Here is a 25487-nt window from a genome sequence, read left to right on the forward strand (position 1 = left end):
GTTTTGGGGTGAAATACTCTGTAGATGTCTATTAGGTCCACTTGAATTGTAATATTATTAGGCTTTATATATATTTATTGATTTTTATGCTTCAATGACCTGTTTCTTGATGATAGGGTGTCTTGAAATCTTCCAGTATTATCGTATTGGGTTCTAGCTATATATCTTTATTGATTTTATGCTTTACTGGCCTCTATTGATTAAAAGACTGCATTGAAATCTTCCAGTATTATTGTATTGGTGTCTACCTGGGATTTCATGTCAAGGAGTATTTTTTTTAACATAATTGAGTGCATTGATATTTGGAGTATATATATTAACTATTAAATTGTTTCCTTTACTAGGATATAATGGCCCCTTTTGTCTATTCTGACTAATTTTTGCTTGAAATCAGCTTTGTCATGTGAGAATGCTTATTCTGGCCTGATTTTGGAGTCTGTTTACATGGAATACTTTTTCCCATCCTTTTATTTTCAGCCTTGGAATGTCTTTATCTATGCGGCGAGTTTCTTGCAAATATCATATAGTTGGATCTTGGTATTTGATCCATTCTGCAAATCTATATTTTTTAAATGGGAAGTTGATACCATTTATATTGAGTGTTACTATGGCTATGTGTTTGTGTTTTGCTAACATTTTTATTTTTATTTTTTGTATTTAATTCTGCCTTGATTCTCATTTAGATGATTTGTCTTCTATTGATCTTCATTTGAGAGTTTTAGATTTTGTTTTGGGGATTCTCTGTGTCCAATTTACCTTTGAATAACCTTGTAGTGCTGGCTTAGTTGTCATATATTCTTTTTGTTTATCCTTGTCATGGAAGGAGTTTAATTCCCCATCAAATATGAGTAAGATTTGGGCCTACTTTTTCCTCTGTTAGGCACAGGGTCTCTAGTCTAATTCCTACATCCTTGATCCACTTTGAATTGAATTTTCTGCATGGTGAGACGTAGGGATTTATTTTCATTTTGCTGCTTATGGATTTCTAGTTCTCCCAGCACCATTTGTTGAAGAGGCTATCTTTTCTCTAATGTATAATTTTGGAGCCTTTGTCTAGTATGAGATAGCTTATTTGTATGGTTTTCGCTGTGTCTTCTGTTCTGTATCATTGATCTATATATTTATTTTCGTGCCAGTACCATGACATTTTTGTTACTATAGTTTTGTAGTATAGTTTAAGGTCTGGTATTGTGATGTCTCCTGCTTCACTCTTCAAAGTAGGCCCAAATCATCATCAAGTCAGATTAGGCCCTTACTTCCTTAATAAGACTCCTAAAGTGCAAGAAATAGAATCAAGAATTAATCAAACTAAATTAAAAAGCCTCTTCTTAGTAAAAGAAACAATCAATGAGGTAAAGAAAGAGCCTACATTTTGGGAGCAGATTTTTGCCATAAGCATGTCAGAACACTAATCTCCAGGAAGTAAAAAGAACTAAAAAAACTTAACATCAAAAAACCCAAACAACCCAATCATTAAATTGGCTGAGGAGCTAAACAGACACTTCTCAGAAGCAGATATACATTTGATAAACAACTATATGAAAAAATGTTCAACGTCTCTAGTAATTAGAGAAATCCAAATCAAAACAACTCTTAAGATTTTATCTCACACCAGTCAGAATGGCAGTTATCAAGAATACAGACAACAATAAATGTTAGCAAGGATGTGGGGGAAAAGGCATACTCCTACATTCCTGGTGGGACTGCAAATTGGTGCAACTACTCTGGAAAGCAGTATGGAGATTCCTTAGAAAACTTGGAATGGAACCACTGTTTGATATGGAAGTTTTTAATGTTCTTTTTCTGGGTGGGGTTAATTCAGGCTACCAGAAATAGAGCTGAGAGTTCTATCTGATCTCTCATATTATAAAGTCTTTTCATTCTGACTGTTGAATGCACAGACTATTTGTAGCTCTATGTGTACTTCAGGAATCATTCAGCCTGCTTCTTTCCCTGTCCTGTCCTGTTTTCCTCTCCTATAATGTACTGGATAAATACTTAGTCAGAGACAGAATAAAATCACTCTGTAGCTCTGCTCAGTAATCTCTCTGAATAAACTGTACCCTTTGCCCTCTTTTGTTTTTGCACCCAAACCTAGTCACCTTGGATTATTCAAATTTTGATCTATATCTTCTCACTTAGCAGGATTCTCATTCTTTGTTTGCATTTCTATTTCTCCTGTGTCTTCAACCTTCTCTAGACAATAAACTAGTGCAATAGAAAGATTTGTCTCATTTGTTTCTTTCAGTGAACACAGTTCTGCCTTTTGTGCAACCTCTGAAAACTGTTCTTTCACATGTAGTATCCTAGTTATTTAAGGAAAGTAGGAAGAATCTAGTTCCTGTTTTTCTATTTTAGCCAGAAGTAGAATTCCAGTAATGGTTTACTCATCTAGGTAATAAATTTTAATAAAGAATCCAAGTGATTTTTTTTATTGTGGCAAGATACACATATATAAAATTCAAAATTTAAACCATTTTTAAGTGTACAGTTCTGTGGCATTATGTACATTCATATTGTGCATTCTTCATCATCATGCATCTGTAGAACTGTCTCGTCTTGTGAAACTGAAACTGTCTTAAATACTAACTCCCATTTCCCTCTCCTCCTGTCTCCTGGAAACTACCACTTTATTTTTTTTTCATCTCTATGAGTTTGATTTTTCTAGGTAGCTAATATACATGGAATTGTACAATATTTGTCCTTCTATGACAGTTAATTTCACTTCACGTACTGTGTTCAAGGTACTTTCATGTTGTGTCAGAATGCCGTTCCTTTTATTCCTAATAAGGCCGAATAATATTTTATTGTATGTATATGTCATATTTTGTTTATCTATTTGTATTAGCCATGGTTTTCCAGAAAAACAGAACCAGTTGTGTGTGTGTGTGTGTGTGTATGTGTGTGTGTGTGTAAAATGTGTTGCAATGAACTGGCTTACATAGTAACAACAAGGCTGAAAACTCCCAAGTTTGCATTATGGAAGGAGAGCTAATAGTGTAGTTCCAGTCCAATCCCAAAATTCTGTGAGAGAGCTGGTTGTGTAAGTTCCAGTTTAAGCCTGAAAGCAGGAGAAAACCAATGTCCCAGCTCAAGGATAGCAGGACAGAAAGTTCATTCTTCTTTATTCAGCCTGTTTGTTCTATTCAGGCGTTCATACCATTAAGTGAAGCCCACACATCCTGGAGAAGGAAATCTGCTTTACTTCATCAACTAATTCAAATGTTTTATCTGAAAACATTCTTACAGACACACCCAGAATAATGTTTTACAAAATATCTGGGCACCCTGTGTCCTAGTTAGATTGATACATAAAATTAACCATTACTCTATTCCTTTGTTGATGTATACTTGGGTTGCCTTTACCTTTTGATGATAATGAATACTACTGCTGTGAACACTGGTTTACAAATATCTGTTTGAGTCACTACTTTTAGTTCTTTTGGGCATGAAAGAGTATTTTTTGTACTACTGTTGCATATGCTTAGGTTTAGAATTCTAGTTGCTAAATCACTTTAATCACTAGAGCCACGTTTCAGAAAAAGACAGTTGTGTCATATCTGATGCAAATTTAGGTTGTATGGATTCAACTGCTCTATTTTATTGGTTATTGAGGGAATTTTCTATAGATATCTTTAATTATACTTGATTTTGGAGTTATCCACTGCATTTAGAACCTGATTTCAGAGTAAAATACAATTTTACAGCATTGCTTTCTTTTAACAAAGGAGGAAAATAATTCTGACAGTTCCTTTCTATGTATCTTGTCAATGCTAATGAAATAAAAAATTTCTGTATCAGGAATTCTAGTTGACAGTGGAAAATTTTTAAGAATGTCATTTTTAGTTTAGTGTGTCATTTGTAGGAATATTTTGAGCAAAGCAAAAAAAGCACATTTCTGTATTCACACTGTTCTTTGTGGAGAAAAAGGGAAAACAGAATATTATAAGGTTGATAAAGCAAAAAATTAAGGGAGCAATGAGTTAGGTTTTGGGAGATATGTTTATTTAATTAATCTGATTTACATTTTTGTATTGTATATATTTGAAGTTTATTTTTTTTAAATTTTGATTTTCGAAATGATTCTGATGACATACAGTGAGAACTTTTGTCACATTCTTATATGAGATACCATTAAATACTTGTTGATAGACTTATTCCAGGGCTGGAGTAGTAAACATACAAGATGAAACTGGAGCTCACAGAAAGTAAGAAAATGCTCAAGAAAACAGATAAGATAATATTATGTCAAAAGGTCACAGGAGACAACTAGAAGAGCTTACAGTGACCATGGCTGGAACAATTTTGGAGGGAAAAAAGCACAGGATTGAATTTTTACTTAACCTATACAATAAATATCCATGAGTCTATACTGATATAAATGATTAATAGTAATTTATGTAAATGTGGAGAGATGAATTTTCTATACATAAGAATTATAAATAATGTATGTAGATGTTCCTTACTCCAGGAGGTAGAGCATAATTCTATCCTTCTCTTCTTGAGAATGGACCAGATTTAGTTGCTTTTAAAGAACAGGTTATATATAAAAAGAGAAAAATAGTAACTTAGTGGAGAATCCTGGAAAATGCAACCTTAACCACGTGATAAGGTTAACATCACCAGTGATGTTCTGTGGATACATGTTCCTCTTGACATGATGTATTAAGAAGTTCAGTTCCCTTTCTGGTTTTCTTTCCAGAAACTCATAATTCTAAACTAGGGAAAGGATAAACTTCATCTATAAAAACATCAGATATACTTAAATTGAGGACAGTTCTACAAAACACCTGATCATTATCCTAAAAAAATGTTAAGGTCACAGAAAAGAAGGAAAGGAAGAAACTGTCACAGACTAGACAGAGGAGACCTGGGAGAAATGATAACTTTGTGCCATTTAGATTCCTGAATGGAATCCTGGGACAGAAAATGATCATTAATGGAGGAACTGGTGAAATATCAATAATATCTAGGCTTTAGTCAGTGGAATATGCCAAAGTTGGTTTCATTGTTTTGACAAGTGTATTATGGCCACATAAATGTGAACATTATGGAAACTAGGTAAGGGCATACAGACACTCTGTGCTATCCTTCAAAATTTCCATAAATCTAAAACCATTCCAAAATAAAATTTTGGAGTTTTATTTATTTTAAAAAATCATTTGCAGATTTATTTTTGATTGTGTGAAATCAAACCTAATGAAGAATAAACTATTTTGTGTCAATCAGTTTTCTCAAGTTAGCATATTTCTTCTTACTATTTCCCCCTAAAAATGGAACAATATGCTATATTACTATTAGATTTTTCATTACAAATCTAATGTGATTTACTGTTAGATTTATAATAATTGTCCTCATTCATTCATAAGGTTTCATTTGGATGTAAGATTTAATGGTCTTTTAAAAGTGATATTAATTTCTAAAACTTACAATAATAGATCTCTATTTTGAAGAGAGGTTAATTTAGTATAGTGTCTTATCAGATATAAGTCATGATTGTTTTGAGAACTATTATTTTTAAAGTACTTATTGTGCTTGATCATAATATAGCATTTTGGGACTTAAAATTAACTGCATTTTCAGTTAAAAATATATAAAAACTTAATAGAACAAAAGAATACTTAATAATTTAAAATATAATTTTTATTGTTAACTATGAAATGAATATAAATAAGTTTCATATTTCTTTTCTAGACTTATTATCTAGAATAGATTTGGATGAACTAATGAAAAAAGATGAACCACCTCTTGATTTTCCTGATACCCTGGAAGGATTTGAATACGCTTTTAATGAAAGTAAGTGGTATATGGTCTATGCAAAATTTATTTTACAATGTTAATAGCATAGGATTGATATTTGCTTACCTTGAAGGTCAGCTAGAATGTTTTATGAATTTCTTTTGAGAAATAATGACTTAACCTTGAATGGTAAAATCCTTCACTTGAGTGAAAGAACCAAGTAACAATTTCCTATAGTTGTCAAGTCATGTTAACTGATTGACGTGAATTTGATTCAGTTTATGCTTTTCAACCTTGAGTATTCAACTCTCTGATATCCATTGGAAACTCCTAACTAAATTATACTGAAAGATGTTACTGTTTCACACAGTAAAAGTGAAGTGGCTGGAAATAATTATCTGTGACAATATTTTAAAACAAAGTACTCAATTTTCCATGATTTTTAAGGCAACATCCTTATCTTAGAATTTACTAATTAGGTTCTAATAAGAATAACTTTTGTACTTAAGATGTGGAAAAACATATCATCAATTGATTAAAGTATATTTCTGGAATAATAAATAACATACTGTCACACTTGAAAGGTGATGTTATTATAGGGTAGGTGGCATTAGAGTTGTAGTTTTCTACGTGTTGCTCTGCATTAATCAAATTGATGATCTGTCATCACTGAATCAGTGGATATCCCTTTATAGGTGTTAGGGCTTCAGTCTCTGAATGCTAGAATATTGAGTGAGTTTCAACAGAAGATGTTAATTAACAGATGTTAATTTTCATGATTTTTATAAAGAATATTTTATACCAATATATGTGTAAGTAATAATGTTGTGTTGCCTCGTGGGGAGTAAATGTTAAAGCAATTGGCCTATGGTTCGTTTCGCTCCTGATTACCAGAAGAATATTCCCAGGAAAAGGTAGCTAGTCTTTTCTCCTTGTAAACATGCTAACAATTAAACTTTTTAGTAAATCAGATGAATATTTGCTATGAGTAGAGTCTTTTGTCTGCGGAATACTTTCAGCAGGATGACTGGTTTAACATTACTCATAGTAAACAGACCTATGGTGTTTGTTGTATGGGGCATATAGCTCTGAAAACTATCACATAAGCAATGTAAGTCTTTGGCATATAATATGGAAATATTTTATGATCACATATTCACCAATGTGTGAAGGTATCTGTCTACCTCATGTAAGTGACCTTATTTAGTTTGGGCTAAAGAGTACTATACTGTGAAAGGAAAGGCCCTTGGGGGAAATGTCAGAACATCCCCGATCTCTCCCTGTTGTACTTATGCAGCTTGATTGCTTGTATGCTTGAGTTATTAGTAAAGCTTAGTCATTATCAGTACAGACCTCTGATTTGTATGATTTGTTCATCTAAATTTGTAGTAGCTCACTACTTCTCTCCAATTTCCATTTGATATCTTACTCATATTTCAAGACCTACTTGACAAATGTAGAAACCTTCTGAACCTTATTCTAACCTGTAGAGATTCATCATTTTCCCAAAATCATCCTAGACATTATTGTCTGCATGAATCACCTATAGAACTTTTTAGATTGTTTGTTTAATTCATTTGGTTTTGTTTAACTTTCTGAAAAATTATTTAGCTTTTTAATGCTTATGCTTTTATTCCACAGGTATGTAGGCTCTATGCTCCTTGAGGACTAGCACCATTTTGATGGCAATATCTGGTAGAGATTCTTATTTATAATAGGACCTAAAATATTGATAGTGTGCTTTATATTAGTAAAATGAAAATCAAGAATCGCTTTGATTACTTAGGGACTATTGTTCTATAATAGCAATGGGCATGTACCATTTTGAAGTCTGAAAAAGAATTAGGGAAAAATAAACTGTTCTGAGGAGAATGTTTAAATTCTTATCAGGCATTATTTATTTTACTTTGATATTTTGTAAATTAACTCTGAATTATAGCAACATTCTTTGTTGTTTTTTAGAGGGGCAGTTAAGACACATAAAAACTGGGGAACCATTTGTTTTTAATTACCGGGAAGATTTGCACAGATGGAACCAGAAAAGATATGAGGCTCTGGGAGAGGTATGTCACATATACTCTTTTAACTTTGTGTTTTCCAATTTTAAATATTCAAAATAAATAAATGCCGTGTTCTTCTGACGGCATCTATAAGATTATGCAGGCTCAACCTGTTATTTTATAAGCAGTATAAAATCTCACAAAGACCCTCGAGAGTTATTGACAGTATTGTCTAGCATTTATAATTTGAACATATTCAGTGACCAGAATAATTTCTGCCTTATATAAAAATTATGCTATGTACATATGTGAATGTACCACAGTGAATTTCACCTTTATGTATCTCCATAAAGCAGGAATTTAAAAAATAACTATGAATTAATAGAAGAAAGAGCAATAAGTATAGGAAGGAGAACAGAGAAAGGTAGTTAGGGAGCCAAAGGGGAAGTACTAGGGACTAAAGTAGATCAGTTTATATTCCATGCATATATGGTTATCCAAAAAGAACCCCAATATTATGTTAATTATGATACACTAATAAGAACAAAAAAGTTATAAAAAAATCTTTCCCAGTTCCACTTGAATTATATTGTGTAAACTGGTTATATTTTTATTATAGAATAATCTTTCTATAATGGCCTTGTAGTATAGCTAGTGTTTTTTAATTGATTTTAAATGTGGCTTATATTTTACTCCTTTTCATGAGCCTTGTGTACCAACTTGCTTGGACAAGTTGCTGTTTTCCAAACATACCTTGTCCTTTTTTGGCATCTACATTTTTTTTTTTTTACTCTCAGCCTGTATCCTTCAACATCATTTGTGTCTAAACCCAGCTTGTGTATATTGTTAAATTATACAGTGTGTAAATGATTTCTTTCTCCTATGATTATATACTTAATTATTTGGTTATATGGAGGTCACAGAGTTATTCTTGGTGGACTTTATTCTATGAGACTTAAAATAATTTTGAGTTTTCATTTTAATTATTATTTATATAGTGAGAGCATATTCTGTATTATCTACATTACCACCACTGTGCCTGCATTCAGATTTGTGTTCATGATCAAATTGGCTCTAATTAATCACCCCAAATCACAGCAGTTAACTATTATTACAATGTTTTTAGATTAATGTTTTATGAAGTTAGTGTTTCTTAGATCAATTTTTCATATCTCTGGTTGTATACAAAGTATATTCACACCAATTTGTGTCTTTATACGTGTACTTTGGATAATAGTGTTCATCACATTCCACAATCATTAATAACCCCATGTCCCCTCCCTTCCCCCCAACCCCTCTGCCCTATCTAGAGTTTGACTATTCCTCCCATGCTCCCTCTCCCTATTCTTCTATGAATCAGCTTCCTTGTTTTGTTTTGTTTTTTAGTTTTATTGATTTATTTTTTAAAATACATGACAGTGGAATGCATTACATATATAGTTTTTTATATCTTTGTATATGGAGTATGTTCACACCAATTCATGCCTTTATACATGTACTTTGTTTTTTTTTTTTTTGCATTACAATTCTTATTACACATATATACCACAATTTTTATATCTGTTTATATATAAAGTATGTTGATACCCAATTCGAGTCTTCATACATGTACTTTGGATAATGATGTCCTTCACATTCCACAGCCCTTACCGGTCCCCTGCCCTCTCCCTTTCCCTCCCATCTTCCCTGTCTAGAGTTCATCTAATCCTTGCATGCTCCTCTTCCCTACCCCACTATGAGTCAGCCTCCTTATATCAGAGAAAACATTCGGCATTTGTTTTCTGGGGATTGGCTAACTTCACTTAGCATTATCTTTTTCAATGCCAGCCATTTACCTGCAAATGCCATGATTTTATTCTCTTTTATTGCTGAGTAAAATTCCATAGTGTATATATGCCACTTTTTTTAATCCATTCATCCGCTGAAGGGCATCTTGAATCAGCTTCCTTATATCAAAGAAAACATTGGCATTTGGACTTTTGGGATTGGCTAACTTAGCATTATCTTCTCTAACTCCATCCATTTACCTGAAAATGCCACGATTTTATTCGAAGGGAGGCCTTTTTATCTTCTGACTTTGATTTCTTTTTTTCAGTGTCCTGTGATTTTCCTGTAGAGATCTTTCACCTCTTTGATTAGATTTATTCTTTCCTGTGTCCTTATAATATTTGTTGTATAATAAATGAATGTAATAGAATTTCATACATTGTTAAGTATAAATTCTGAATATGTATATTTTAGAAGAGTTTCCTAAATTTAGAAATTCAAACATAAAGGGGGATATTTTATTATTATAAGAAAGAAAAACTATAATGTAACTTTCCTGTTTGTAAAGCTAAACAACTTTTTAATTATTTCTATTTCAATCCAATTTAAGATCATTTTGGACTATTAAAGCTTCATTGACTAAGATTATTTGATAGAAATAGTATATATTTAACATTCTATTAGAAAATTTTAACCTTTATATTGAATCTTCAGTATAATTTAGAAAGCGGAAGATCTTGTAGAACTAAAGAGTTCAAACAGATAAACTTATATTTAAATTCTAGAAGTATCTTAGTGTTTTGTTTCTAGTTTTCTAGTTCTAGTTTTTCTGCATATAGATGCACTGAAATCATCCTCTCTCTTTATCAGTGGGTCAAGGGGAGAAGTCAAAAGAGAGTACAAATCTGAGTTTTCTCCCTAAATGCATGCTTTAATAAAAGCTTTTGATATGCTTAATATTGAAGTTTTAAGGAACATTTTAACTTCAACTGGCAATCTGGAGAAAAAAAAACCCTTCTGTTTTTTTTTTTTTTTTAGCATTTTTCTACTTAATACCAAGTTTTGTCTTTAGCTGAGAGCTATATATATGTTTCAGAACTGCTGTTTTAGTTTATGTTTATTTGTCTCTTAAAGAGCTTATTATAGCAGTCATTCAGCAGAAATTGTTTTTAAGATTTGTTCCTGGAATACTCTATCATTTCTATGTAAATTAAACTTATTGTATAAGTAAAATAAATTGATATGTCAGTTTGATTTTACAATGCCATTCCATATTGCACAAAAGAATACATTCATACAATCATATTTCTATAGTCAAACAAATGCTTTTGCTAATACATATATATTTTATACTATCTATGACTAAAAATACATAGCCCTTATAAGTTTTGATGATTTCTTTAAATGTAGAAAGATACTGTCAGCTTAAGGAGGTGGGAAAGTGGTATTAAAGGGTAATTTTCAAAATAGAAATCTTTAGTGTACATGTATTAGAGTAGAATGTCAAGCTATAATGTTTCTGTTGGGCTCAATGAGAATGAATAGAAAGCTATCATATTAAATAGTAAATGGCATGGTAGAAACGGCACATAACTTGTGAAATTTTCTTAACTCTCATGTCAATACTGAATTTCTATTAAATGGAAAATTTAAAATCCAGCAGAAAGATTTAAAATCTTACAGTGTAAGGTCTTACACTGTAAGATTTTATTCGTTCCTGGGTTGATTCTTTGCATTTTCTTTGATGTACATCTTGGTAGCCTCTTAAGATGTGCCAAATAAGAAAATAGCAACAATTAGGTAGTCTGTAACATTGGCTCTTTATTAACGAATAGGATCACTTTCACAGAAACAAATAAGGGCATAATACTCCCTCTAGATCAACATTAGTAATATGTCCATTAAATGGTGGAAAATTACCAGAAATATTAAATTTTTTAAAATGTGATTTATTAAAGAATGTGGGCAAATGGAACTTACAGGGTTTTTTTTCAGTTGGCTATTCTGGTATTTAAAACGAGGAATAGTTGAAAGTCAGGAACAATACAAATTATCACTATTTTAATAATCAAATATTTGAATATACAGCTATCTGCATATAGTGAATACTTTCATAATGTAAAAATAATACATTTTATATTGTACTGGCTATCAGGAATTTTGCATTCTTATTTTTTCTAAATCACATTGTTGAGACTTTAAGTAATAATATTTATATGCCTTCACTGTAAAATGGGAATAAAATTATATGTACTATTATGGAGAATAAGTGAGGTGGTACATATGATATCATTTTATGTTCATTAGGAGCATAGAAGGAAAATAGAACTACATTGTTTAAGAATATTTCTAAGTAATCTTTATTATTGATATTATAAATGTTTAATTTCTTGTTTATCTCTGTCCTCTCCTTGTCCACTGTCAGAGACTGACATCAAGCATATGTTTCTTTAGTGGATATAAAGAAATGACTATTGGTCCAGAATTAGTTAGCAGTCTCCTTTGACTTATATTTTATTCTGACATCAATTACTACAAGTGAAATACCAGTAATTACATCTTACTAGTTAGTTTAGAATTGGAAAAAAAAGTCACTGAAGTAATTTTCTGTATTCTTTTATACACACACACACACACACACACACACATTTTTTTAGTGGTTTTATTTGCTTGTTTGTTTATATGTGGTGCTGAGAATTGAACCTAGTGCCTCATACATGCCAGGCAAGTGCATTATTGCTGAGCTGCAGCCCCAGACAAATTTTCTGTATTCTTTGATAAAGAAAAACTATAAGCGTCTTAAAACAATGTGTAATTGACATGTGATTAGGCAGTAGGACCAATTGAACAGCAATGTCTAGACACAGAGAAAGCCCAAATACACATGGAATTTTAGTTTATGTTAGGTGCAATCCTAAATTACTGTAGGAAAAGTGTGATTTAGTAATTGATAGATAATTGCTCATTAGAATATATAATTTGACTCTTCATCACAATGTACAGCAAAATGAACTCCAAATGAATCAGAGATCTAAATGTAAAAACTGAAATAAAATTTACCAACCCCATAGCATTGATTAGAGTCTTGAAATAGCTCCTAGTAGCAATGATAGTGGTTTTAAAATAATTGTTTCCTATTAAAACAACTTGAAAAAAAAAAAAAAACAACTTGAGTTCTTTAGAGAAATGTTTAGTTCCAGTGTGAGGTAAGAAATGAATGTCATAAGTCTAGAATATCTTATCTCAGACCACCAGTGAAGCCTCCAAAGATTACTTGTTTTTCTAAAACTTGGGAATAAAAAGATAAACAAGCAAACAAACCAACCATCCCTCTAAACCAAATAATATCCCAATCCTTCAAACCCCACTGAACTCAACCAATAGATAAAAGGCATGAACAAGTAGTTCACAGGTAAGGAAATGCAAATGCTTTTTAAGCTTATGGAAAGATGTTAACTTCACTTATTATGTTCAACTTAGTCGATGAGACTGTACAGAAATAGGACTTATTATATAGTGCTGGTGGGAATATAAAAGAGTAAATCCCTGTGATGGGAAATTGTCATAACTTACAGAACTGCTTGAGATGCATTTTACCTATTATAGGAGAAAGGAAGGGAAAGAAATACATGTATCTGTTGTTTGTTTATTTTTGTTGGGGAAAAAAGGAGGAATAAACTCAGTGGAGGCAAGCAAAAGGATTTCCAAGCGTGAGAATATAGTGCATTGTTGGTGGTTATGGAGATACAAAAGCCCGGTGTAAAGACCAGAGAGAGTCTTCTAGGAGCTAATTGTATCTCCCAACTGACAACCAGCAAGGAAAAATGGATCTCAGTCCTTAGAACTGCAATGAACTGCATTTTCCCAATGACTGAGTAGCAGATTCTTTCTGGAGCCTCCTATTAAGTAATACTTTGATTTTCATCTTCTGAAACCTGGAGCAGAGAAACCAGTAGAACCAACCCAGCATTCTGCTATAAATTGAGGGTGCTAAATTGTGTTGTTTAATTTGTCACAGCAATAATAGAAAACTAGTGTATAGCTTTCAGTGAAATATTGATTCAGATAAGGATCATCAAAGAATGCCAATTCTTTTAGATGAAAGGATATGAGGGAATAGAGTATTTGCACATTTTTTACTAAATTACTAAAGTATCACCATATATTTCTTACAATTTTAAAGGGGAAAATATATATCTTAAAATAGAGATCTAGCTATCAGCACTGTATGTAAGTGAACAAAGTTAATATCACTAGTAATAGAATGGTTTGACATTATATGTTTTCTGAAGTGATGCAATTTGAAGCACACAAAGTTAACTATGCATATTCTTCTTATGTAAATTGAATGTGACCATAATAAGACCCTTAGATGTATTTTTCAATTCTGATGAAATACAGGGGATAAATAAAAAGTTAAACAATACTACCAAATTCAGAGCATGGGATATATTAAAATATAGTTGACCTGGTATCATCAAAAAGTGGATGTCATTAAAAACAATAAGGTGTACTTGGGTGCAGTGGCAGATGCCTGTAATCCCAGCAGCTCTGGGGGCTGAGACAGGAGGATCACAAGTTCAAAGCCAGTGCCTCACCATTGCTGAGGCACTAAGCAACTCAGTTAGACACTGTCTCTAAATAAAATACAAAATAGGGCTGGGAATGTGGCTCATTGGTTTGCCCCTGAGTTCAATCCCTGGTACCTAATAATAATAATAATAATAATAATAATAATAAGTATGTGTTAGAGATCAGAGAAATTGTTATATGCAAAAAACCAGGAAACCTAATAAGCAAATACACTGTATGAACTTCTAAGGGATATTGGCTCCAAAACTAATAATACAAAAATTAAAAAAAAACTTATTCATTTTAGGGCCAGTTGGGAAAGAATCATTAAAATTTTTTTTCAGTGAGATAATGGCATTATAGTCATATAGTAAAATGTTCTTATTCTTATGTAAACTATTTAGGGAGAAAATCATGATGCCTGAAAGTTATTTTTAAATGTTTCTTTTAAAAGAGAGGAAAGCACAAAAATAAAAAAGAAGACAATATGGCCAAATGTTAACAGTTGTTTAATCAAAGTGGTAGGTGTAAAGGTATTTATTGTACTATTTTTCAGTTTGTTTGAAAATTTTTGAAATTAAATATTAGGGAAAAAGAATAAGATGTAGGAAATTTAAAAGAGATTCTCTTTTAAATTAAGAAAAAAATAGAAGACAATATGGCCAAATGTTAACAGTTGTTTAATCAAAGTGGTAGGTGTAAAGGTATTTATTGTACTATTTTTCAGTTTGTTTGAAAATTTTTGAAATTAAATATTAGGGAAAAAGAAAAAGATGTAGGAAATTTAAAAGATATTCTCTTAGGTAAGTGAGCCTGGTTCATTGGTTAGTTCACTTTACTATTATTTGATAATACTGTTTTATTTTGGACTCTACCAATACAGGATTTGAAATAGTTGTCTCTTGATATCTGAGTAGGATTTGTTCCACTACCCCCATGAACACAGATATTTGCAAATGCTCTTAAATACCTTATTTTAAATGGTGTAGTATTTGCATATAGGCTACATGTGGTCCTCTGATATACTTTAAATCATCTGTAGCTTACTAATACAGATGCCAGTGCTATCTAATAGTTGTCATAATATATCATTTAGGGAATATTGAAAAGAAAAAAAAAGTCTGTATATGTTCAGTTCAGATACCTTTTTTACCCTGAATATTTTCAGTGCCCAGATATTGACATCTATAAGTGCAGAACCAGCAAATAATGGAGGGCCAGCTGTACTTTTCTCTGGAATAAAAGCAACTACCATACCACTTGAATTATCTCCAAATAGTTTGATCTGTTGCTTTAGGGATACTTTGCTTATTATTTTACCTAGGGCAAACGTGCATTTGGAGTCATGGAGGGAGTGAAATAGTTAGGTGAGTATAGTGAATGACAGTCTTCCATGAGTCTCTCATGCTCCTACATTTATTACTGGATGTGCCAAGAGCTTAAGGACCTTTTTCATGGGTCATTTCTCAGGATTGTATTTATACCGAGCAATCTTGAGTAATAAAATGTCTCTTTCTGGGAGAGAATAGGCTTGCTTACCACTTGCTATAAAATGGTAGTCTCCTAAGCTCTGCATGACTCGATTTTGACCCAAACCATTGTGTGAGTAACATCCTCTTATGATCATGTCTCATGAACCCTAAGGAGCTAGGGTCCAGGGACCCAATGCAAACAGACTGATGCTGTGTTATGATTAATAAAATACTTTCTTTGTCTTTTACCAAGGAGCATTTATCTGCTAACGGGTATCCACAAAACAGTAACGGGGTAATAAATTAGCTTTGAAGTACAGTAAAATCACATCTCAGAGCCTTCTGTGATGATTAAATTTTCAGTAAGTAGATCTTCAGTAATTCTTTTGTTTTCATCTGTCTTTTCACTTCTGTTGCTCATTGGACCTTGCATTTTCAGAGTCTGAAGCTCCTGCGTTCTGTGGGGCCATCAACCTGCTTTCCTTATTTAAACATAGAGTGCTAGCATTCATTCAGCTATTTAAGTCAGAAACTTCATAGTCCTTTCTTCGTTATCTTTAACTCATGACCATCTTACCTTCTTTAGATCATAACTTTCCCTATCTTTACTTCTATTGGGTTAGCTTAAGTCTGTATCTCTTAATTCTACTATAGTAATTCATTACTGCCATGGATTGAATTGTGCCATTTGCTCCTAAATTCATATGGTAAGGCCCTAACCCCTAATGACGTTGTATTTGGAGGTAGGACTTTTAGGAAGTGGCTAAAATTAATTGAGGTTAGGAGGGTGGGGCCCTCCAGTAGGATGGTATCCATTTAAGAAAGCGGTCTCTCTCTACATGTACACACAGTGAGGAAAGGCTATTTTAGGATACAAGAAGGTGGCCCTCTGTAATCCAGAAATAAAGCCGTCACCAGGAATGGACTTGGACTTCTGAGCTTCCAGAACTGTGAGGAGTAAATTTCTCTTGTTTAAGTTACCCAGACCATGGCATTTTGTCATGGAAGTTCAACCTTACCAACAAACTTACTTCCAGTGTGGTCCATCCATTTCTATTTCACTTCCATCATTTCTATCTCTTTGAACTTATTCTTAACATTGCACTCAGAGTTATCTTTTAAAGCTGAAATTATGATCAAGGTTGCTTTAAGAACCTATTTGTGATTCTCTACAAATGAACTTCAAACTCCTTGCCTTGTCATACCTGAACTTTCATGAGTTGGCCTTTTTATACTTCTCTAGCTTTATCATATTCCTCCTCTCTTGCCTCAGTCTCTACTCATTCTATACTTGAGCTATATAAACCTACTTACATTTTAAAATATGTCATGCTGTTTTATATCTCTGTGACTCTACTCATGCAAAGAGCATTTGGTTCCAGGAATGCTGCTTCACCACCCCCCTCCCATCTGCTTGCAGAATATTTATTCATCTTTTAAACTTAGATCGACCTCTAAGAAAGATTTTTCTGATCCATGTAGGATAGAATGAATGACCTCTCCTTTGTGTTTCATGTGCTTTTAAAGTAATTGTAGTGTAACATATGTAACACTATATTTACCTCAATTTATATATATGTATATGTATATGTAGATAGATAAATATAGTTATATATATATATATATATATATATATGTCTGCCTTTACTACATGTATTAGCCATACTAAAGCTAGATGGATAATCAGGATTCTCCAGAAAACAGAGCTAATTGGACATGTATGTGTGTATAAATACACACACATACACATACACACACACACACACACACACACACACTTATTTTAAATATTGACTCATTTCAGAGTAAAGGTCATCAAGACCAAAATCTGATCAAGGAGATGGAAGAGTGGAAAGAGATATAGTTTGAGTCCAGGGCAGTTTTCTGGTATAATTCTTTTTGGTTTGGGAGAACCAGCATTTTTACACAGTTAAACCCTTCAACTTATTAGACAAGGCCCATCCACATCATGATGGTTAATCTACTTTACTCAAAAAACATAATTTCATTCATATACAGCCTCACAGAATCACCCAGAATAATGTTCTGCCAAATATTTGGGCAATTTGGCCAAGCCAAGTTGACCCATAAAATTAACTATCACAGATAGTAATCACACCTGAATGTAATTTAGTTTGAGTATGCCATAAGATCTCACATAGATGCTTAATTGCTTTTTTCCCCAGAAACTCATCATTTTTTTCTGTATTGATTAGTAACTTTCCACAGAAGCAAGGTTGATATGCATTTTAACACACTATAGCATGGTAGGCATGCAGCAGCTCAATTTTGTCCTTTATAGCCAGGAAACTTTGTAAATTTTCACTCATTTAAGTTTATAGTTACAAGTAACCAGTGTTCTAGGATTTATATACTGCATAATTTGATGGTTTGGCAGGGAGAAATTCCTGGAAATTACTTCCCAGAAGAAATTATTGGTTTTAGATGTAACCTAGAAAGTCAGAATGAAAAAATGCTGGTATATTACTGAAGTCCACTAACTCCTCAATAGTTTGTCATATTCATCATCAGACTGAATGACCAAAATGTCTCCAATTTAATGCCACTCATAGTGGAAGGGTGTTCTGAGGCCTTGTCAGTTTCCAAAAGAGAGGTGGTCTTGGCAAATATATGACTTTGTATCTTCAGGAATCTGGTATAATCATTAAAAGAGTCAATATTGCTCTTTTCCTCTGAACTATACCAGTGTAGTGTTGGATTTCCCTGAACACCTACCTATTAATTTACCTTCAGCAACTATTTCTTCTTTCTCCTTGTCATTGGTTTTAACTCAAACCATTGTACCCCATGAAGAGACATTGGGTTTACTTATAGTTCTGCTCTGGTTTGTTAATAATACTATGAATTTAGCAAATGCTTTCTCTTCGGTGCCTTCCCATTCATGTAGGATAGGATTGCACAGATATAGAACTATTGGCCACTGGGCATTACAGTTTTACTCACTATCAACCACAATTTTACAGATGGAGTAAAAGCATGACTCATTCCATTAGGCCCTTAGGTTAACATAGATACAATTTCTTGCTTGGAGATTATCTAGTATCCACAGTTGAAGCCTTAGTCCTGCAACTACTCATCAGGTAGGACATAAATACTGAGGTAATGTAGAGTAGAATTATAGTCACACTTGCATTGTTCCTGATCTCATCTTCCTTAGATTTCTCACAAAAGCGGAGTAGGGACCCTCATTGGGTACCCTATGTTGAGTGTGAGAACACTTTGCCAGTTGTTGAATACAGTGTACCATAAAACACATTTTAAAATATCTGAACAAATATAACTTGGCCTTCCAAATTGGTAGAATAGTTCTTGTTCTAGATCTCTTACTGTGTTTTGAGTATTCGAGTCTTACACAAGGTGTGCACAGTCCAGTCCAGAGTAAGTGTCTGTTTCTGTCATGCCTGTTATATTGTCTTGAGACTACAGGTCATGGTCTAGTATCGTCTACTTACTCACTGTGCGCAGAGATATTACCCTAGAAAATATACCTGTTTGAACACCATCTTTCTTCTGGGTAGATTGGTAAATCTTTGTCATTTTTATGCCTCAGAGAATAGAAGAGGAATATGCCTGTCATCAGCTATCACTGTGTAGTTGAAGTTCCCCTGTGTCCATATTGTTTGTGAATGCAAGCAACTGCCTTGAGAGAGTATACTGACATTTACTTGTTGATTCAAATCATCCTATGATTCTAGAAGGCAATCTTCTGATGTGTATTAACACATCCTACTTTATTGAATCCCGTAAGTTCCCATAGTTCCATGCTTTATATTCATGGGAAACAATCATGGGCTTTTGACATGGGCTCTAGTCTGCATTTTTTCATTACTTCAGTAGTCCAGTATTCCTTTGCTATTTTCCTGACCATAAGATTAAGCCATTTACTAGCAACCATGAATCAAAATAACACAAACCATAGGGCTCTTATTGTTGTCTAACTCTTCTGTTGCTGCAAGAATAACAGCATACATTTAAGTTCACTGAGCTAATTTATTCTTATCTTCTTGAGTTTTTTTCCCCATCAAATGGTCATAATTTGACAGCTTTTAAAAGAGTATGTTGCCTATTACCTTGGGCCTTCCATCTGTACACCATGCAGCTTTTTATTTGTCAACTAGGAACTGCCAATAGAGCAATACCTATGTGACTCTAGGATCTAATAGTTTCCTAGATGACTCCAACATTGGTACCAAGGAAGAAGAGGTTATTCTGATTGTGAATATGATACATCTGTCCTTGTGTTCCTGTAGTAGATGTTGTTTTGATTGTGAATATGATACATCTGTCCTTGTGTTCCTTTAGTAGATGTTAAGTTCCAATCTGCCTGAATTCAGGCTTCAGACATTTCCAAAATTATATCTAAGTGTGGATTATAAGAGCTGAAGGGTATTGATTGAACTATTATGGCCTCTTGTAATTTTTATATAGCCTGTTATTATTCAGGCCTCTGTTTAAATATGGTCTTCTTTCACATACCTTTTTGGACAGGAGTTAACATTATTTCCAGATGTAGAATATGTACCCTTTGTTAACCACAAGAGCTTAACCAAATGTTGTTTCTTGTTTAGTTTCTAAGGTAGGCAGAGTATTTTTTTTTTTTTTTTTTTTAGCTGCCTGTGGGATATCACCAGTGACTTTTGCCCAGGTTACTTCCTGGATCTTTGCTAGATTTTCCAGCCACCTCTATTGGTCATATGCTTTACCATTATATTTAAATCAGTCTTGGCTTATCCTTCAGTTTCTCATGTTGTAAATACAGTTAATACAATGTATTGTTATATTGAAGACCTGCACCAAGTTCAGATCTCTCCTCACCAAATTATTACAGTAAGCTGGTGAACTCATGTAACCCCGTGACAGCACAATTGTAAATTGGATCGTTCCCACATGAGGGAAATGGTGTTTGAATCCTTTCTGATAGATAAAAAAGGTTCTAATAGTCCTATTCCTTATATATTAATATATTGTGTGTGTTCTTTTTTCCTGTTAAAAAAAATAAGAAATAAGAAGAAGAAAGAAAAGAAAAAGGCATTTTTGCAATATGAGTCATCGAGTACTAGCCTTTACTTTTGTACTGGTCTATTTTATAATACCAGTTATGGAAAACATTACCCATTGCGTGTAATATTCATCCCAATAATAAGGTAGAGGAGACACAACCACTTCACTTGATATCTGTTTGTGCATTCTATTCTTATTCCAACTTTTATGTTAACACTGTCAACTCTAGCATTCCCATATCTTTCCTATCTAAATGAATGTCATGAAAATATTTTGAAAATACAGCACATTGGACCCATAAATTGTTTAAAATTTTTTTCTTATTTACACCCCGGGCTCTTTTACCCCAATGTATGCATATTAGACAGCTGAAAGTTGAATTAAGGGACTTTTATCATTCCGTCAGTCTTTGTCCTGGTTAAGTTGTCATACCATCATGTCCATTGAAGTGGGGTAGACTCTTCAATATTATCTTTGCCGTCTGGCTTCTTATATTCTTCCAAACTGGGCTAAAGAGATTGCATTTGCTTAGAGTTCTTCAGTGCTAGAGAACTGGCTAGAGTTTCCATTGGTCAACTGATCCTTGATAATGCTGCATTAAAATCCTGTGTCAACCCCATTAAGTCTTCTATCCATCCCATTCTTTAGTAATAATTTAACAACTTCATCCATACCTAGTCCCTTTGCCATCTATTCTGTCCTCCCCTCCATCTGCTAAGAGAACCATCCTGCTTTTCTTAGTGTTTCAGTAAATCTGATGTGGCTTCACAAACCATTTCTTGATTTAGTAATAGGAAATTTACTTTGAGGAGGCAAGGTAAATGAAAGAGCTTCCTTCATTACACCCTTTCTCTTCATCTGGGTAGAAAGCTTGTAATAAAAATCCTTGGTAACATAAAGTCAATCTACCATGGCTTGCATATAGATATATATCAGTTGCTTCGTCTATGAAGTTCCATTTGTCATGCCAAGGACGGGCAAGTAATTCCCCTTTTCATAATAAACAAATATTACAGTCTTTATATACTAACTTTAGCCGTTAACTAGTCTGTTATACTAACTGCCCCATGATGATCTGCATGTTTAGATTATTGATTGTATAATTGAATAATGCTCAGTTGTATAATGTATATTACTCAATTGTGTATGTTCCTGAATTAATGCAAACATGCTTTTCCATTACAGGGCAGTCAACCCATGGATACAGCTCCTAAGTTAACCACTATTCTAATGCATTTTAATAAGGGTTCCTGAGGAAATTAGTGGTATCAATTCACATATTGAGGTGTCTCCTTCACATGGTGTTTTTTTTTTTTTTTTTTCATTTACTGTCTGCACTATCTTCTTGGTGACTACAGGTTGCTTTCCAGTACAGTTGCTTTCTCCCTTTGGGTGAACCTCTGAGGGAATAACTGCTATAACTCAGACCAGTTTCTTTCCTACCCATTGGCTTCCTGAGGAATGGAACCAGGTTATCTTTGATCCTTTTTGCCTAAGTGCAGTTTCTATAGTGTGTATGACATGTAGTTGTGGTCAATAAATGTTTATTGAACAAATGGAAATGATTCTACTTTTTGTCTAGAAAATAAGAATATAGGGTATGACTGGTTGGCAGATATTAGTCATGATCCAGCTCAAGCTTTGACTTTGTCGTGCAATAGGCTCCAGAAGATGCATGATTCTGATTCTACCATAAAGCTTAGACTTCTTGTTTTTTATTCATACCTCTTAATTTTCCCACTGAGAGAACATCTTTTTGCCAACTTCTCTCCCTCATATGGAATATGTCTCCATCTGTCAGTAGTAGAAAGGAAGGGAAGAAAAATTATGATTGGAAGAGTATTTTGACTTTACCTTTTGTAGGCTTTTCCCAGTGTGATAAAAAGAATTTGAAGCATCCATTTAAGAAATAAGAATATTGTTTCCCCATTTTACTGTCGTACGCATTTAAGTTGAGTGGAAAGTGGTGGCAACATTTTTTCCTAGATGAGTAACATTAAGAGTAAAGTGCTTCTTAATTTTGTTGATAAAGATTAGCAGGTATTGCATGTAACAGTTTTTTAAAAATAATTTTTTTAGTTGTAGTTGGACACAATACCTTTATTTTATTTATTTATTTTTATGTGGTACTGAGGATTGAGTCCAGCACCTCGAAGGTGCTAGACAAGCACTCTACCGCTGAGCCACAACGCCAGTCCCGCAATTAACAGTTCCTAAAAATAGTGATGCTTTCTTTTAGATAATTTTGAAAGACTACCATCTGTTTTTGACCTATAGGAATACAGGATGATCAAGAAATATGATTTTTTCTGATGTACTTGGTTAGTAGGATAGGAGATGAAATAAGATTTTAAAAAAGATAATTCTAAAAAGCAAGAACATTTTATAAGTATGGTCCCATGGAAAGCAATTATTAAGAGTCAGTGAGAGCAAGGTAGAAGTGTGAGTTGATTAAAAATAAGCTGATGGTTTACACTGAAACTGAGCCTATAGAGTAATTGGGCATAAGCAGGTATAGAAGTGTGTATGTGTGTGTGTAATTTTAATGACTTACTAATGACCTAGACTTTCTAGAATTTTTTCAATCAATGTTAACAACTTTAGTGAGACAACAGTTTTCAAGTAGGCAACTAAGTTAAAATTAAACAATTTTTACAAAATGTATGCAATTTTAACATATGCAATTTTAGCATATAGTCTCACAAAACACTTAACATGCTTTCTTTAATCTGTGAGTGTGGAGGAGAGGACACACACTTATGCAGGTTGAGGCCTTGTGTCTCTGGTCTATTGCTATGTGCATTACACATATTGACAACTGACAAGACAACATGCTTCTTAGGAAATAGTTGATAGTATGGTTCCTTTCTTGCATTAGAGTCTTTTTTGAAGTAATTGCCATTTGATATGAGACGTAATGTTCTTTGGGCAGCAGTGTTATTAAATATAATGAAAGTATTTTATGAAAGTCTATTGTCCTTTAATATAGTTATGTAATGGAATTCTACTCACCAGCTTCTGTTTTTTTCCAATTGTGCATTTCAGTTATATAGAATGTTTGATTTCATGTGATATATTCACACATACAAAAAAACAAAATTTGAAGAAAGATAAAAAAAAGAAAATTTTATCAATGTTACTTCTCAGTATATCCCTCAGTATCCCTTCTTCCTTCCCTCCATAACTTCCCTCTGTCCCAGGGGTTACCCTTATAGTTTCATGGTGTTCCCCCCCTTTATTTTTCCTTCTACCTTCCACACCTGAAGGAAAAGATATAATAATCTTTTCTCTCTGAGTACTATTTTGCTCAAAATTGTGGTATCTAGTTCCATCCATTTTCCTGCAAATGGTATAATTTGATTTTTCTTTATGACTTAATAAAATGGTGTAATGTTTAATATACCACATTTCTTGTATTTATTCATTTATTAACAGACACCTAAGCTCATTCCATAACATGGCTATTGTGAATTGTACTGTGATAGATATGGGTATGCATGTTTCTCTAAAGTATTCTCACTTTAATTCTTTTGAATAATAACTAGGAATTAGCGGAATGAGATGGAATTTCAGTATAGTTTGGATTTGCATTTCCCTGATAGCTTAAGATGTTGAATGTTTTTTCATATAATTGTTGGCCATTTGTATTTCTTCTTAAAAGAAATGCCTGTTTAGTGCATTTGTCCATTTATTTATTGGGTTATTTGAGTTTTTGGTGTTAAGTTTTGAGTTCTTTACATATTGTGGATATTAATCCTTTGTTGGAAGTGTAGCTAGAAAGATTTTTCTCCAATTTTGTAGGTTTTTCTTGTATTCTTTGCTGTGTGAAATCTTTTTAATTTTATGCCATTCCATTTATTGTTATTTCTCTTATTTCCTTAGCTATTGGGATCTATTCAGTAAGTTGCTGCCTGTGCCTATATGTTTGAGTGCTTCTCCTCTTTTTTCTTCTAAAATTTTCAAAGTTTCTGGTCTTTTTTTTCAGGGTGGGAGGGCTATCAGGGATTGAACTTGGAGGCATTTGACCACTGAACCACATCTCCAGCACTTTTTTGTATTTTATTTAGAGACAGGGTCTCACTGAGTTGCTTAGTGCCTCACTGTTGCTGAGGCTGACTTTGAACCTGCGATCCTCCTGCCTTGGCCTCCCAAGCTGCTGGGATTACAGGTGTGGGCCACTGGGCCAGGCTAAAGTTTCTGGTCTTATTTCTAGGTGTCTGATACATTTTGAGGACACTTTTGTATAGAGTGAGATTAAGGATCTTCCTTCCTTCCTTCCTTCCTCCCTCCCTCCCTCCCTCCCTCCTTCCTTCCTTCCTTCCTTCCTTCCTTCCTTCCTTCCTTCCTTCCTTCCTTCCTTCCTTCCTTCCCTGTTTGTTTCAGTTAAACATAACAGTTGAATCTATTTCACATAAATATAAAAGCAATGGACTATCTTGTTTTAATTGATTCACTAGTACCTTTCCTTTCCCTCCCCTACCCCCACTACCTGTTCACTTCTCTCTATTTTTCTTTCTGCCATTTTCCTGTAGTTATTTTTTCAATTTAATTTTTTGTGGATGTACACGATGGTGAAGTTCACTGTAGTATCGTTAAAGAACTCAAAACACATAATTCCAAAAAACAAATAACCCAATCAATAAATGGGCAAAGAAACTAAATAGGCATTTCACAGAAGAAATACAAATGGTCAACAATTACATGAAAAAAATGTTCACCATCTCTACCAATCAGAGAAATGGAAATTAAAACCACACTGAGATTTCATCTCACTGCAGTCAGAATGGCAATTATCAAGAATACAAGTAACAATAAATGTGGATGAGAATGTGGGGAAAAAGTTACACTCATACATTGCTGGTTGGTTTGCAAATTGGTGCAACCATTCTGGAAATCAGTATGGGATGGAACCACC

General features: G+C 33.4%; 1 protein-coding gene across 13 annotated transcripts in view; it reads left to right on the plus strand.

Annotated features, from left to right (window-relative positions):
* Positions 1–25487, plus strand: part of Arb2a (ARB2 cotranscriptional regulator A) — a 474828-nt gene that overhangs the window by 72173 nt on the left and 377168 nt on the right. For 10 of the 13 annotated variants that reach the window (XM_027927921.2, XM_027927922.2, XM_071612416.1 and 7 more), the window contains 2 exons: positions 5695–5796; positions 7702–7802. In XM_027927921.2, the coding sequence (XP_027783722.1) occupies positions 5695–5796; positions 7702–7802 (203 nt within the window). The remainder of the gene's footprint in view (positions 1–5694; positions 5797–7701; positions 7803–25487) is intronic. The other 3 variants (XM_071612418.1, XM_071612420.1, XM_071612419.1) reach the window with 1 other exon arrangement.

This window comes from Marmota flaviventris, chromosome 5, assembly GCF_047511675.1.
Source record: "Marmota flaviventris isolate mMarFla1 chromosome 5, mMarFla1.hap1, whole genome shotgun sequence".
NCBI lineage: Eukaryota > Metazoa > Chordata > Mammalia > Rodentia > Sciuridae > Marmota > Marmota flaviventris.